The sequence below is a fragment of the Zonotrichia leucophrys genome, chromosome 14 (genome assembly GCF_028769735.1).
Source record: "Zonotrichia leucophrys gambelii isolate GWCS_2022_RI chromosome 14, RI_Zleu_2.0, whole genome shotgun sequence".
In the NCBI taxonomy this organism is placed as follows: domain Eukaryota; kingdom Metazoa; phylum Chordata; class Aves; order Passeriformes; family Passerellidae; genus Zonotrichia; species Zonotrichia leucophrys.
The window spans coordinates 12,187,113-12,202,002 of record NC_088184.1 but is presented as its reverse complement, the minus strand read 5'-3'; the positions used below and the strand labels follow the sequence as shown (position 1 = coordinate 12,202,002).

The 14,890-nt window shown below is 48.2% G+C and overlaps 2 protein-coding genes and 1 long non-coding RNA gene across 7 annotated transcripts in view; 2 read left to right on the top strand and 1 right to left on the bottom strand.

Moving 5' to 3' along the window:
* Nucleotides 1–1,376: 1,376 nt before the first annotated feature.
* On the top strand, nucleotides 1,377–7,819 carry LOC135453980 (uncharacterized). The gene is made up of 4 exons (XR_010442002.1): nucleotides 1,377–1,573; nucleotides 4,517–4,880; nucleotides 5,658–7,617; nucleotides 7,695–7,819. It is a non-coding gene; the product is annotated as an uncharacterized LOC135453980 (long non-coding RNA).
* BRAT1 (BRCA1 associated ATM activator 1) lies at nucleotides 5,728–14,445 on the bottom strand. 4 transcript variants are annotated; one of them, XM_064725589.1, is made up of 13 exons: nucleotides 13,943–14,445; nucleotides 13,278–13,432; nucleotides 12,367–12,514; nucleotides 10,844–11,228; nucleotides 10,634–10,753; nucleotides 10,094–10,185; nucleotides 9,726–9,844; nucleotides 9,040–9,226; nucleotides 8,841–8,914; nucleotides 8,165–8,267; nucleotides 7,793–7,891; nucleotides 6,648–6,826; nucleotides 5,728–6,453 (listed from the first exon to the last, which is right to left on the bottom strand). In XM_064725589.1, exons 1-13 carry the CDS (start codon nucleotides 14,118–14,120, stop codon nucleotides 5,728–5,730), a joined length of 2,565 nt encoding a protein of 854 aa, XP_064581659.1. In that variant the 5' UTR covers nucleotides 14,121–14,445. The 4 variants fall into 4 exon arrangements, with proteins under 4 accessions (XP_064581659.1, XP_064581661.1, XP_064581660.1 ...); XM_064725591.1 differs by having other exon boundaries at nucleotides 10,844–11,225; XM_064725590.1 differs by having other exon boundaries at nucleotides 12,367–12,511.
* IQCE (IQ motif containing E) overlaps nucleotides 14,261–14,890 on the top strand; it is a 25,780-nt gene continuing 25,150 nt past the window's right edge. For both annotated transcript variants that reach the window (XM_064725594.1, XM_064725593.1), the window contains exon 1: nucleotides 14,261–14,694. In XM_064725594.1, coding sequence (XP_064581664.1) covers nucleotides 14,290–14,694 — 405 coding nt within the window. In that variant the 5' untranslated portion in view covers nucleotides 14,261–14,289. The remainder of the gene's footprint in view (nucleotides 14,695–14,890) is intronic.

Sequence of the window (14,890 nt, the reverse complement as noted above, 5' to 3'; positions counted from 1 at the left end):
AGCAGTCAAGTTGGCTTTATCCACATGGCTGAGCTCTGACCATGCCGGCCAAAGAGCTCGTGTGTTCTTGGAGCTGTGGGCAGATCTGTTACTGCTGGCCCTGGGAATTGAGGCTCCCCTGGATGGAGCAGCAGAGAACTCATTCATAATCAGCAGAGCAGTCTCAGAGCTGCTGCTCAGGGTAGGAGCAGACGGTGGCAGGGCACACGGTGACAGTGACAGTGCCCTGGCCAGGCTGGGCGCCCCTGCTGCTGCTGCACTCCTGCTGTGCTGGGCACCGCGTGTGCCCTGCCCTGCTCACTCCAGATCTGCTCACAGGACACTGCCACATCCCTCCCTTTGTCTCAGCAGCCAGCACGGCCCCAAACAGGTTTTACTGCAGCGTGTTGGGGTGAGCAAACTGCTGTGTGCAGCTGGTTTTCCTCCTTTTTTTCCTAAATCATTTTCCTCGGATGCATTGAGCTGCCAGTTGTGCTAATTAGGGTCTCTCTACTCCAAGGGTTATCACCCAGCTCTGAAGCACCTCGCTCTCACCCCTGCTTTCCCTTTCCCTTTGTGCCTTGCTGGACCTCAGGCTCCTGAAAGACTCAATCATCATTTCATGTAATTTTAAATTTACAGTTTAGATACTTTATTTATGAGGATAAATGTTGTTTACAGCTCTGAAATCTTGTCATCTTTTCCAAATATCGCAGAAAGGTTCAGTGTGGAACAAAGCCCACAGGTTCCCTTTAGAAGCTGACAAGTGGGGGTTTTGTTGATTTTGTTGTTGTTTCACATGGCCCTCACTGAAAATATTGTCACTGATCTCTGTTTTCAGAAATGGGCCATTCCACTGAGAAAGCCATGTTTGTCTTATGCACTACCTCACTGGGAAGAAAATATGTTGAAAGAGCATACAATATTAAAGGTATTTTGAATCAAATTCACTTCCACTGGTTTCAGTGGAAGATTTAGCCTTGTTTTCACAGGGCTCTTTGTCAGAACCTAAAGCACAAAATACTCTGTTGGGTCAAAGTTTAGGTTACTGGACAGTTATGAAAACAGCATTTTTATCCTCAATTACATGGACAGGACAGGATTGCTGTGCAGCCACAGCTGTTTGTCTCAGGGCTGTGATGGATGCTGTCACTTAGCAACCACTGCCATTTGTGTTTTAACTGCGGCTTTTTTGTTGTTGGCACGTAATGAGAGTTGTAATCACGAGATCAGTCCCGTGGAGGGTGTTTGTTATCAGGAGTGATGAGTTTTAGGACTCACCTGTGCCCCAGCCTATAAGGCTAAATCAGATTTCATGTGTGATGGTGAATGCAGCTTTATAAGGGTTTGTTTGGGAGCTGCCTTGGCTGGGCCAAGTCGTGTTTCAAGATGTGCAGGCTGCAGTCACCATCTGCCAGCCCTGGCTCTGCAGCTCCTGTGTGCTGCTCACAGCCCAGCCTGGTCTGGGGCCAAAGCTCAAATGTGAGGGCAGAAAGGAGGGACCAGCCTGGGCAAGCCTGGCTGTCTGTGTACAGAGAGCTCAGGAATATGGGCTCAGTGGAGACTGGAAATGTGAGGAGGGAAAGATAATGAGGTGGGAAAACTGAAGATTGAAGTTCTCTGTCTCTTGAGGGTAATTCTCACCTATCCTGCACTGACAATGAGAGAAAAGCATCGGACCTATGACAGTTCAAGCTCTAACACGCTACAGGAACTGGTTAAGGTCTTGGTTTAACACCTGGTCTGGTCTGATCTAACTAAGAAAAGTCTCTCAAAGAGGTGGGTGCACCCTCTGTGCCAGACATTGGGTTCCTGCCTGGCATGGAGGTTAACAGCCAGGCAAGCGAGGAGTAACTTGGTTTGTATGGGCTTGTTTTGGAGGCAGAGGTGTGAAGGGAGCCCTGTTATATGTTCATTATTGTGTAAATAAACACTTTCAGTGGTGTGCTCTGAGCAGAGAGTGAGCATTGGTACCACAGATAGAAACACTGCTTTCTTAAATTTAATTTTTCTTTAACTGAAATTGTTTTGTATCTGCACCTGTAGCTCTGCAGGGACCCTTGGTGAGGGCTGCTCATCCCCCTTCCCTTGGAGGGATTCAGGAGAGCCCCAGGATGTGTTTCCTCACAGCTGCACATCCTCAGCTCTGCTCTGCCTTGTCCGGAAGAACACAGAGCTTCTCCAAACCCCATTTCTGTGTGCGCTGCTCCGAGGTTAAAGGCAGGAGCTGTTCTGCCCCTGGAGCAGCAGGGCTCACACAGCCCAAGCTCTGGCCCTGCTCAAGGGCTGCTTTATTTCTCAGCAGAAGAAAAAACCCACAGCTCTGAGGGGAAATGACACAGACCACAGAGCTGCTGCTGCTGGTATCTATTTCCATTGTAAATTGCTGATATCTTCTGCAGTGAAGCTTTTTGAGGAGTTCCTCTCTAATGCACGCTGATTTTTGGAAGCCTTGATGAAAATGTATTGAAAGGTAGAGCAGATTTTATCAGAGAAGGAGAGAAGGAATTGCATAGATGTGCACAAATTGATCTGTAATCACACATCACGTATATCTAAGCTGAAGCAACAGCCCTAGACATTTATGGCCCATTTTTGACTAAGTTGTGCAATTAGTGTAATTAGGCAAAGAATATTCTTTGTATTGTAAATGTCTAGTGTATTAAACCAGAAAATTAACAGCCAATTCTTTGGCAGCTTTCAATAAGCCATTGCTGGTGCAGGGCTGAGCCAAAGATGCTTATTCTCTCTGGTGTCTGAGTCTGAGCAGTTAAAGGATAAATCCTCTCTTCAGAGCTTTGTTGAAATGAGTTGAAAGCAACTCTAGGAATTTCCTACCTGTGTACAGATCAGACAACACAACTTAGCATTGCCCCTGTGCAGATAAAGAGCTGAAATGAGCTTTGAAATTTTCTTCTTTCACAGCACCAGCCACCAGAGACACAATTTTTTAAAACTGTGATATTTTTTGTCAATGCCACCTGCATTTCTCCTGCCAGCTATTTTGTTTAAAAACAAAGGACGGTCCTGAGCCTCCTGTCCTCTTGCACTGAGGCTCATGAGTGGCCACGGCCCCTGGCACAATCGGCACTGTGGGTGTTGGGAAAACTCCCAGTGGTGCCTGAACCAAACACAGCTCCAGCTCTGATGGGATGAATGTTGGAGTTTCCAGAGAAATCCATCCCAAAATGTCCATTAGAACAGGCCAGACAGCCCCTCCTTCTCTGTGCTGTGTGACAGAGTGAGCTGAGGGTGGTTTCTGGAGGGACAACTGTTGTTGGGCTGTGAAGTGGTTAAATAACAAAGGCACAGGCTGAAGTGAATGCTCAGGATGCACCTGGGGCAGCCAGAGCTGCTCAGGGCTGTTCTCCTTGGGAGCCAAACCTTCCCCCATGTGCAGCATGACCACAGCTCCTTGGCAGGACTTGGCACAGAGTGCAATTCCTAACCCAGCAGGAGGCTCTGGGGCTGGGATAAGGATCTTGTGGAGGTGCAAAAACACCCTGGGTAGGTAAGAAGCGGGTTTAAAATAAGTTGTGGGTGTAAGCAAGTGGGGTAGGGCTTGTATGAGTCCTCAAGTGTGTGAAGATGGGCATCCTAGAGAGGTATCCCAGCAGGAGGGATGATCCACATCAGTAGCTGCTGGTGTGTGTGTTCATAAATTTGGTAGCTAAATTTCCAGCTCAAAAATCCCACCCCATTCTTTTCTGTAGAAAGAATTGTGGTATTTTTAGCTTGTTTTCATCTCCCTTAATCTTTTTAGCCCTGGAATTTTTTCCACACTCTGCCCAGATGTCTCTGACCCTTCCTGTTCCTCCCAGCTCTCAGGGGCAGCATGGCAGTGCCAGCACCTTGTGGCACTCCTCTGTCACTGGAGCAGCAGAGAAAACAAAAGGCAAAGCAGGGAGCTCAGACAGACAGAAATACACTGCCACAGAGCTGCTGGAAGTGGAGACCTGTTTTTAATGAAAGAGAAATCAAGTCCTTAACACCCCTTCTAAATGTAAGGAGCCCCCCCCAGCTTGTTGTACATTTGGTTTTTAATGTACAAGTGTTTAAACACAATTTTGGACTGCAATTAGGCAAATGCTACAAACATCATGTCACCCTCACCCCAGCTTATTAAAAAGAAAAAGGATTCCATGAAAAATTAATAGGTCTGGGAGTTGAGAGACCTTGGTAATAAGCAGTGAGTTTTCCTTCTGTAACAACTCACTTTTTCAATTTGCTGCTATCTGAGTAACTCCTTGGAGTCTCCTAAACTGCAGAGTCCTGAAATGACAAGAATTGCTGAGCAGGAGGGAGGGCTCACCCAGCAAGCTGCTGCCTCCTCTCCTGGAGCACAGCTGACCTACTGTCAACACAGAGTGCTGCTTTTGGAACTGCAGTGCCTTCACTAGACAGGGCTGCTGCAACTCCACAAACACTCCACACCTCTGAAAGCACTTCCCTGCTCTCTCACTGACCCCTTCCACTTCTGAGATGAATGCAGTGACAGGAAAAGGCCTGAATTTTACTATCTTCTGTCTTTTGCCAGGTGAAGACCCAGCTCAGGCGGAATTGTGTGTCAGAAGCAGAGCTATTCTCTCCTAAAAACAGCTGCTGGTGCAAAACCCAAGGGCTCTGTCACACATAAAACTGCACAGAGCAAGAGGCAAGTGTGCTCCTTTCCTCAAAAGGCACAGAGTAAACCTTCAGCCTCAGCAGCCAGAGATCCAAACCACACCTCAGTCCATTGTCCTGCTGCAGGGAGGAGATTTGTGCAGTCCTTTCACTGCTCCAGATGCTGCAGCCCCAAAATCAGTGTCATGTTCTGCCTCTCCACAGCTGCAGGAGGATGAAGGATGCTCAGTAACACCTCAGTGCTGGAAAAGAACCCACCATGGTTTGATCTGCTAAAGGTACTGTTTGCTTTGGGGTTCTTCTAGGTTGAGAGCTTCTTAGTACATGGCAAGATACTGGGGCAAGTTGCCAACTGCAGTCTTCCCCAAGTTTTTAAAAAACTGGCATTTTTTTCTCAGAAAATAATGTTGCCATTCACACTATGTCTGCTGGTTTCTAGTTGTTACCAAAGCTAATAACAGATCGAATTTATCTTGAAAAATCTTTAAGGGTAAGTTTCTCTCAAAAAGTTGGAAACTGAGTACTTTAGGAATGAAAAATAGGAGCATCTGAAAAAAGAATCAGCAAAATGGACTTGCTTCTGGCTTCAATTAAAACCAAAGTCAGCTTGTTGGTGTCACTGCTGAGATCAAACAAGTCTGTGATCTACAAGAGAAAATTTGTAATGCCAAGGATGATCAGCTTCTGACTCCTTAAATGCCACTTTTTGCTCTAGACCTCAAAATGCACAAGGGAAGCTGAGAGCTCTGTTTATAGAATAAATACTGAAAGGTCAAAACAAGTGTCCCTTAAACCAGTCTCCATCAGTTGTAGCTACTCTGGCTCTAAAAGGAGCCTGCAACAGTTTGTTTTCAGTCACTCTTTTGGTTTTTTTAAATGCTTCCTTATGTAGGCATGGTCTGGTGCTTTCCTAAACGAAAACTTAAAAAAAAAAAGAACAAATACCATTCTTAATGTTTTTACTTTGAAAAAGAAACAACAGTTTATTAGAAATGACACTTAACAAAAAAATATTCATCAGTATTAAAGCAAAGATTTTCCATCCTATTTAACAGATAACAAAACCATCCTTCTCCTCCAGAAGAAAACTGCTTGAGCACTGCTCCTTCAGAGCCAAAGCTGTGTTCAATAACAGTCAACTTCATTATCCTCTATGGTCCCCACAGCAGCAAGGATGTCCTGTAAGAGGGACTGAGGGCTTTCCTCCACATGGTCACTACTTTTATTTAGCTCATCATGCAGCTCCAGCAAGTCTATTGCACCCAAAGCTAACATCATGCTCTCTGGATCTTGGAAATCCACCCCAACATCACCATCCATGGGGAAGTTCTGAGCCAGAGAACCCTGTCTCAGTGTCCTCTGTAGCCAGGCAATGCCACGTCCTGCAGGTGAATCTTCAATCTCCTGTGGATTCTCCAAAGTACTCATGGGGTAGAAATGGCCTCTCAGGCCAACCAGCACATCACAGGCTCTCTGCCCCACGGGTTTGTCACAGTCACACAAAGAGCCAAACAAAAACCCAAACAGCTTTGCTCGACAGAACACCTGCAGCAGCTCCTTCTGAGGGGTGGAACTGGGGACTGCAGAGGTGACAGGAGCATAGGGACACTGGGAGAGCTGGCAAATGGTCTGGCTACAGAAAACTTCCACCAGCTCCAAACCACCGAGTCTGACTTCCCAGTCTAAGTCACGCTCCACAGTCTGGATGACTCTAGAGACAAAGAGCTCTGTATCTTCCAGCTGACCTGTGCAGCCTTCCCTCAGCCACTTGGTGAAGATGCTGATCACAGCCCTCCTAGGAAAGCCCTCTGAGTCTGTTGACAAGATTTCCTGAAGCTTTGCTAGGATGCTCTGGATGCAAAAAGACAAAAGAGAAAGCAAAGTGAGGGGAGGAGCATGCAAAGAAACAAAACCAGCAGAGGTGAAAAATCCTCTCATTACTGGCTGTGCAACCTGCCTGCATCAGCAGATAACTTGGGAAGAAAATTATAAGCAGTACAGCAGTAAACTGATGGGAATTGCTCATGCAGAAAAGGTTGTCCTACCTCTCTGTTATACTGACTGCCTGTGACAGGTGAGTCTGGAGCAAAGCAAGCAATGGGGGCCAGGTGTCCCACGGCAGTCACGGCGCTCGCTCGCACGTAGCTCTCTGGGTCCTCCAGCAGGTTTTCTGTCAGCCTCAGCACCTCAGAGGACAGGAGACACTGCCTGAACTCCTTCTGGTCTGTAAACAAGACAGCAATCCAGTGAAGTGGGATTTTACTCCCTCTGAGCATGAAGCTGTTTCCAATGCAAACAGCCCTTTGCCTTGCACAAGGATGGCCGCTGCCTGCAGGGACAGGAGCTGCTGCAGGACCAGGCAGATGTTCTGTGTAAGGCTCCCCCTCTCCCAGCAGCTTTTAGTCAAGCCCTGACAGACACTGGAACTTGGAAAATTGCACTTAGAGTTGTTTTAACAGCAAGAAAAAACTTTCTGCAGGCAAGTGGGGACATGGTTCCAGCCTCATCAAATTTATGCCTTTGTTTAAATGAGGAAAAACAGTCTTCCTTTCCTGTTGTCAGGCATATGGCAGAGAAAACAAAGTAACTGCAGCACTGAGAGGGGCTGCAGGGTAAAGTGCTAATGCAGCTGAGCATGTTGGATATTTCCTTTGTGAGCTGGGGACAACAGCAGTTGATAACATTCCCCTCCCTTCCAACATTGCAGAGCTGCTGTAGGAAAATCAGCTTTGCCTCAGTGCTACCTGCTGCAAGGCCTGGCTATCAGTAAAGCAGAAAATCAGTAATTAATCCCAAGCATATAAAGCAGGTCTAGGCTTTCAGCCTCCTAAAGGCCAGCCCCCAGCCTGTTAAAAGAAACCAGACTCCAGTGCAGAGCAAACTGAAAACCAGAAATATTCTCTGCCATTAAGCACTGTCACCTGCCTTGACAGTCATGTCTCAACACCTCAGTTTAACTCATCAAAACTGCCATTAAGGCAGGTACAGCAATCTGAGTTCAACAGAAAAAGCAGGGTAAGTTTATTACTATTTTTGTCAGATTTTGATCACGATCTATGAGTAAAAATCTTGACAGTTTTTTCATTTCTCAGCCCTCCAGTTACAGGTCAGAAAATGTTTCACCAGCCTGACTTTCACACCACTAAAGGAAATACTCCTCAAATCTGAACTGGTAAATCTTTGCACCTACCTCTCAAGCACTTAACCATGGAAGTGAGGAACTCCAGGGAAGAATCTCTGACTTCCCAGCAAGGACTGCACAAACGTTTCTGCAGCACCACCAGCACATCTGTAAAAGGCAAGTGACAAACCTGAATCGACATGAAAGGCAACAAGCCTTACTGAAACACTCACTGTACAACCCTTACACCATTTCATCTCATGCAGTCCCTTTTGCTGCTGGGTGCTTTTTCCAGAGCTCTGCAAAGCACTATTAGGGCAGCTCAAATTCAACATAATTGTGAACAAGTGAATCCAGTGCTTTGAGCAGGAAGGGTAGGCAGGAGCAGATTTCATGTGTGCCACTAGCTGCTGTTTGTTCCAGCTGGAACAGCTTTGTTACCTTCCAAAATCTTCTCAGTTTGTGGCCCCTGGCTGTTGGAGGAGGACAGTTCCTGCAAGTGCACCAACCACTTGGATGTAGCTTGAAAGGTTTTCTTTAGAACCTGAAGCAATGTAAAGCAGACTGACTTTACTACAGGAGGAGGCAGTGCTGCCTTTATGGCTTTAAAGGTAAAATTAATTTTAGCCTCAAACTTACAGATAAATTATCAGAATATACCTCCTTACTAAGAAGCCAACCACAAAAAATGGTGCTTAAACACAATTTCTAACAAACATCTAGAAAATCCCCGTGTTCAGCTTAGTATTACAAAGTTCTATTCCTCCAGCTTTGGGTTTGCAGTTGCCATCAGAGTCATTCAAACAAAACAAAGCAAAAAAACCAAATCCTCTTAATAAATAGAATTCAATACTTCATGACCATGTCAAGCTGATTATGTCAGTGCTACTCTTAGACAGGATGGCTCCTGTCTTCTCAAGAACTCTCAATGGACTGGTCAGTTATGTGCTCATTACAATTTTAGATATTTTCTGCAAGCCACCCAGGACAAGACAAGTGTCCTACATATTCTAATACAAAGTGTGCTAAGAAACACCTGCAGTCAGACCCTTTATGGGAATTACACCCCACTGGGGCACACTGATAGACCTGGATCTCTCCCTAGTTCTGTACTCACAGTAGGGCTGGTGTTTGGACTCTGCAGATATGCCAGAAGGACATCAAATAGATTTCCTATGAGAGTGTCACACTCTGAAACAGAGAAAACAAACCCAAAGGGCCAATACTGAGAGATGGAGCAGCCAAATCCTTGCTGAAATACACAAAGACACAGAATTGTGCAACTGTTTTGGGTAAGAAAGCAAACATGAACTCACCTTTTTTCTCTGAGAGTGCTGCAAGGACATCAAGGGCTGACTTTTGCACTCTGAAGCAGTTGATCAGATTCCGGCTGATTGTGCTTCCCAGAGGAGAAGTTGGGCTCAGGAAGCCATTGCAGAATTGTAATATTGTCATGAGAGAGTGCAGCAAAGACACACAGGGTAAATCCACTCTTAAATGTTTCTAATGGGTGAGAAAGAAAAGAGAAGAAAAGAGTTTCCAGCAACAGTCTTAATACAGAGCAGTTTTAGGTCAGAAGGCAGCAAAAATTGAACTTCTAGTGGGTTCTTAAGGTACCACAATGTCAATAACTACAAATAAATGATCTTCTTCTTTTCCAAGAACTGCTGCACAGATGGAAGGAGATTCTTTTGACTGCTTGGGAAAGCAGCCCAATTTGTGTTTCTTAGGATCGATAATTGCAATACAAGTAAGGTATGGTAACAAAGCTCATCAAGACAAATTTAAAACTTAAGTGCAGCCCCTCTTTAAGAGTCTCAGTATCTCTATTCTCCTGTTTAGAGCCTACTGTGCTAAATTTCCTTAAAATATGGAAACCCCCATTGCCAACTCCTCTCCACATTCTGTTATGCTCTACTGAAAAAATTTGCAACCATCTTAACACTGAATTTCAAGGACCACTTTGACTCCCAGGTTCTTTTTTTCCCTCTCTGAATGTTACCAGAGACAGCAGCTTCTCCAGGTGGGTGAGGGTCTGACACAGGAGACCAGCACAGGATGTCTTGGAGGACAGAAGACTTTCAACAGTGGCAGGATCACTGACAGACTCATCCAGCAAACCTAGAGGACCAAAGAAGGGAAGAGCTCAGGTCATCAATTAATAGAAAAGGCTGTGATTTTTAAAGCTAACCAAGATATTCAGCTGATGTAGTATGAACATGCCTTCAAATGCAACTGGCAGTAGGATTTATCACAAACACTGCTACTGTCCTTGACTTCTCCTACTCTTTTTCCTCCAGTTTTGGCTGCACCATGCACTTAAAATACTGGCAAGCAGAATGGCCTTTAACTTTTCTGTCACAACTGTACCTGCACATTCCAGAGGCTGGGAGGCTGCTCTCAAAATACAGTCCATTGGCTGAAGCAGAACAGTCAGTGCCTGAATCCTGACATCTTGTGGGCTTCAAGGAGGAAACAGCAGTTACCAACACAAGTAAACTTCAATCCCTTCCCAAACACTTGCCCCCAAATGCTGAGCAGGATAATGATTTTCATGCAGACTTTTAAACAAGCCAGCAATGACAGAGCAACAAAAGCTGTATCACAATCTGAGCCTGCTTCCAATGCTAAATGAAAGCAGAGGAGAAATGGCTCTGGAATTTAGAAGTAGCTTTGTCAAGCTATGCAAATACAGAGTGGGATCTTGTGTAAGGAGGCTGGGAGAGAGGAATATCTTGTTAACAAAAGTGTCCTTCTAGTTTAGAACGAAAGTGTTATTTAGCTTGTAAATCAGTATCTGTACGTGCTGTATTCATCTGATGACTTCCTGCTGCTTTTTCACTGCCTAAAGGGGAAATATGGAGCAGAAACACCTGCACAGTGCAGAAATTTCATTGCTTTAAGTCCTACCATTTGCAGAGCTTCAGAAGTCCCACTGCCAGAGGACCTGCTTGTACTGGGGTTAAGTGTTCCAGAGCAGAAGTTACCAATGCCCAAAAGCTGCCTTCAGTGCCACAAAATGCAGGGGATCTGAGAAGAGAGAAGTGTAAGTGTAACCCACCCCAGGGTGGCAAACAGATCTGTCTCAGCAGGGGCGCCAAGGTGCCACAAGATCTTTACCGTGCCACGTTCAGCAGAAGATTGGCCAGCAGGGGCTGGGCTTGAACAGTCTCCTCCAGCAGAAAGGATTCTATTTGCTTTGCTATGTCCAACCAAAGGACTTCAGTCCATGCAGCATAGCAACTGCCAAAACAACTGCCAAACAAACTGCTCAGCAGCTTCAGGGACTGCTCAACGTGAGGGGCAGAGCTGGACTGAAGGGACTCTTTGATGTGCTCTACAATCATCTGGGCACAGCCTGGCCAGTCACAGTCCTTGGCACTGAGAGCTTTGGATGTTTCAGACTCCAGGGAGAAGGTGAGCAAGTGCACCAGGAGCTGGCTGGCAGCTGAAGCCACAAACAGGCTGGGATCCCCTTGCAGAGTGAAGATCACATCCATGCCTCCTGTGGGAAAACAAAACAAGTCACTGGAGCAGCAAACAACCAGTTATGACTCTAACTGAGGTACCACAAAGCTTTAAATGGTGGTGATGGGGTTTTCTTACACTTTTTTTTGTACTCTCTACTCAAAGTCAGCCAGTCCTTAAGAACAAGCAAACAGAAGAAAATAAAATTGTTTTCAGATCCTCAGGGGTTTAATAACTCAGGATCAGACTTCAATATAGCATCAGTAACATTAGGAGAGTTGACAGCACACTTAAGGCGTATTTATGGACAGAGCCTGTACCACCTCTGGACATAACCAGTAGGAAAAACATGAAGAGCAGTATCAGCACCACTTTTCCACCACAGGGACAGCAGCATGTGCTGCACTTTAATACCAATCCAGTCTTTTAGACCCCTCTGTACATGGTATCTAAAGTTGGTGCTAACAGCATAATTTACATACCTCCACAACAACAGGATTGCAAATGAAATGAGCCTCTGCTGAGTTTTTCTGCACTAAAATCATGCTGAAATGTACCCTTTAGTAGGAGTTACAAATAAGAATACAGATAGCTCTTAATTCTATAAGGGCTCTTAATTTTATAAGAGATCTTAATTTTAAAAGATTCCTTCCCCTCTAAAAAGAGCACCACCTTCAGTGCTTGGAGGAAAAAACCAAATGCATAACTAACTTAACAAACGTTGACTTAATGCTTAGCTAACTTAACCAACATCTTTCAATGACTTTGTATTTTGTCAAATGGCTTACTTTAACCTTAAATAAACCAAGACACCCATCTTGCTCGTTTGACACCAGAGCAAGAGGCTGGGATGGCAGGGGCCCAGCAGGGTGGGGAGGTGGCAGCCCCAGCAGCACTCACCCGTGGAGCAGAGGCACTGCAGGGCAGGCAGGTGGTGCAGCATCCTGTGCACACCCTTCAGCCAGAGCACCACCATCAGTGTTTGGAGTAAAAAACCAAATGCATAACTAACGTAACAAAAGTTAACTTACTGCTTAGCTAACTTAACCAACATCTTCCAATGACTCTGTTTTTTTGACAAATGGCTCACTTTAACCTTAAATAAACCAAGACAGCCATCCTGCCCTGCAAGGGGCACAGCAGGGAGGGGAGCTGGCAGCCCCAGCAGCACTCACCCGTGGAGCAGAGGCAGTGCAGGGCAGGCAGGTGGTGCAGCATGCTGTGCACACCCTTCAGCCAGGCGCTGCGCACCGACGCGTCCTCCCACGCCGCGCCGCCCCGCGGCCCCTCCGGGCCAAAGAGCCTCCCCAGCAGCTTCTCCTGCTGAGGCAGGGCAGAAAACAGAGTGAACAGGGAGAAAAGGGGCTGCTCTGTGCCAGTCAAGAGTATCAGCGCTGTGGTGAAACCTGCTCTTGCTACAAGTATCATAAAACGGGCAGTGTTCAGAATCTCAGGCTTAAAGGTAACATATGGACAAATCAGGGTGTTCAAAACCAAAACTGCTTCATTTGCAAGTGCTAAGGGACAACTCATGTACATCAGTTCCATCAGTCTGCTTTGTACACCTGTACACATCTCTTCCCTGAATGAAGCTTTTTGGGTTTTGTACTAAAATGCATCCTGGTGCAGAAAGCACTACTTTAAAAAGCTCCCTTGATTTTGCAGGGAATCAAAAATTTCCTGTCAACCTACTATGGAGAGAAAACGACATCTGTTCGTGCGGTTTGAATTTGCAGAATCTGTCCTGGGATACAGTACTGTGCAGTGACTGCTGTGAAGTGTTCACAGAATGACTAGGTTGGCAGAGATCTTCATAGAGTCCAACCCAGAGTTGGGTTACCCCATACACTCTTTTCAACTAAAAATGGGAAGCATCACCCATCAGCATTCACAGTCCTGCTGTGGTGAGACAGAAGTGAGAAGCAGCTGTACACAAGAATTGAACAGGAATGGTGATGGTAGGTCTTTGCTGTTGAATCACTTTTGCTGCCATTCAATTACTAAGCAGAACATGCACGTTTTTAGGGACTTTGCATAGAGAAGGAGCAGACAGACACAGCAGCAGGTACCTGGGTGGCTGACTCACCTGCAGGTGCTGGAAGCGGCTTTCGGACGAGGCGAGGATCCCGGCCAGCTGCAGGGTGAAGGACAGGATGCCGGGGCTGGCATCGGGCAGGGCCAGCACGGAGCTGAGGAGCTCTGTCAGACACGGGTTGCCCTGCACCAGCTCCACAGTGGGGTCTGCCCAGGAGAGCAGAAAACATCAGCTCACTGCCGGGACTGAGCTCTGCAGAGCTTCCAGAGTCCCACTGCCAGGACTGTCCTGCCTCACTAAAGCGGTTCCCTGAGCTGAGCGGTTCAAAACCAAAACTGCTTTGTTTGCAGGTGCTAAAGGACAGCTTATGTGTATCAGTTCCATCAGACTGCTTTATACACCAGTGCACATCTCTTCCCTGAATGAAGCCTTCTGGGTTTTTGTATTAAAATACAAAATTTGTATTAAGCCCTGCCAGCTGCTAGAAGTGATGAGTTTGGGGGCACCCACAGCGTTTTTGGGTGTCACAGCACCTCAAACAGCAGTGCAGGCATTCCAACCCCACCTGGACCCCTGTTCCCGTGCCACCTGCTCCAAGTGACCCTGCCTTGGCACGGGGCTGCACTGCATGATCTTCGGAGCTCCCTTCCAACCCGAACTACTCTGCGATCCCGTGATGGATCTCCGCTCCCCTCGGACCGGCCCCCGGCGCTCACCGAACCACGTCAGGCTGCGGAACCAGTCCAGCAGTTTCTCCAGGCAGGTGTCGTCGAGGCCGGGCTGCCGCGGGTCGGCCAGGGCGGCGCAGACCCCGGGCAGCAGCACGGCGCACTCGCGGGTCATGGCGAAGCGGCGGCGGGCCCGGGCCACGAAGCGGGACTGGGGGTCGCACATGGCCGGGACCGAACCGAACCGAGCCGGGCCAGCACGGCCGCACCGCGAGTGTCGCAAAGGGGGCGTGGCCAGCGTAGCGGGGGCGTGGCCAGTGGCCGGTCAGGGGGCGTGACCCGGGCGCGCTCCAGGGTCAGGCGGTGGCTGCGGGACGGTACCGGCGGTGCGCGGGATGGAGTTGCGCCCTGCCTCGAGTTATCCCGGCGCTCTCGGGCAAAAACTCCTGGCCCGCAAGTGGAGCGGAGCCCCCGCAGAGGCCGCTCCGCCGCCCGCCGCGGTTTCGCTCCCTGCGGGGCCGCTTGGTGTCACCCGCGCTCCGCGGCCGGGCCGAGCCCTCCCACGGCCCTGCCTGCAGGCGCGCCCCAGCTCTGCGCATGCGTCTCCACCCCGGGCCGCTGAGGGTTGCCATGGTTACCGCGACCCGGAAGTGCCGCCGGGGGGCGATGGCTGCCCCCAGCCCCGAGCCGGCAGCCACGGCCCGAAGGGGGCCCCGCGGCCCCGCCGCCCCGTGAGGCCTTCCCTCTGCTCTCCCAGCATGGCGCGGGGCGCCGGCGAGGCGGCCGCGGAGGGGGAGCTGGTAAGGAGTGAGCCGCGGGGAGGAGGAGAAGGCCCCGGGTCTGTCTAGGCCTGCTTCGGCCCGGGCTCGGCTCAGGGAACGCTCCCGCGAGGCCGGAGCAGAACCCTGGAGCATCCCCAGGATCGCCGGGCTGGCTCGGAGGGGAGTGGGATGGATCCTGCCTTCTTCAGCCCGCGGGACTCTGGACTGTGCCTGT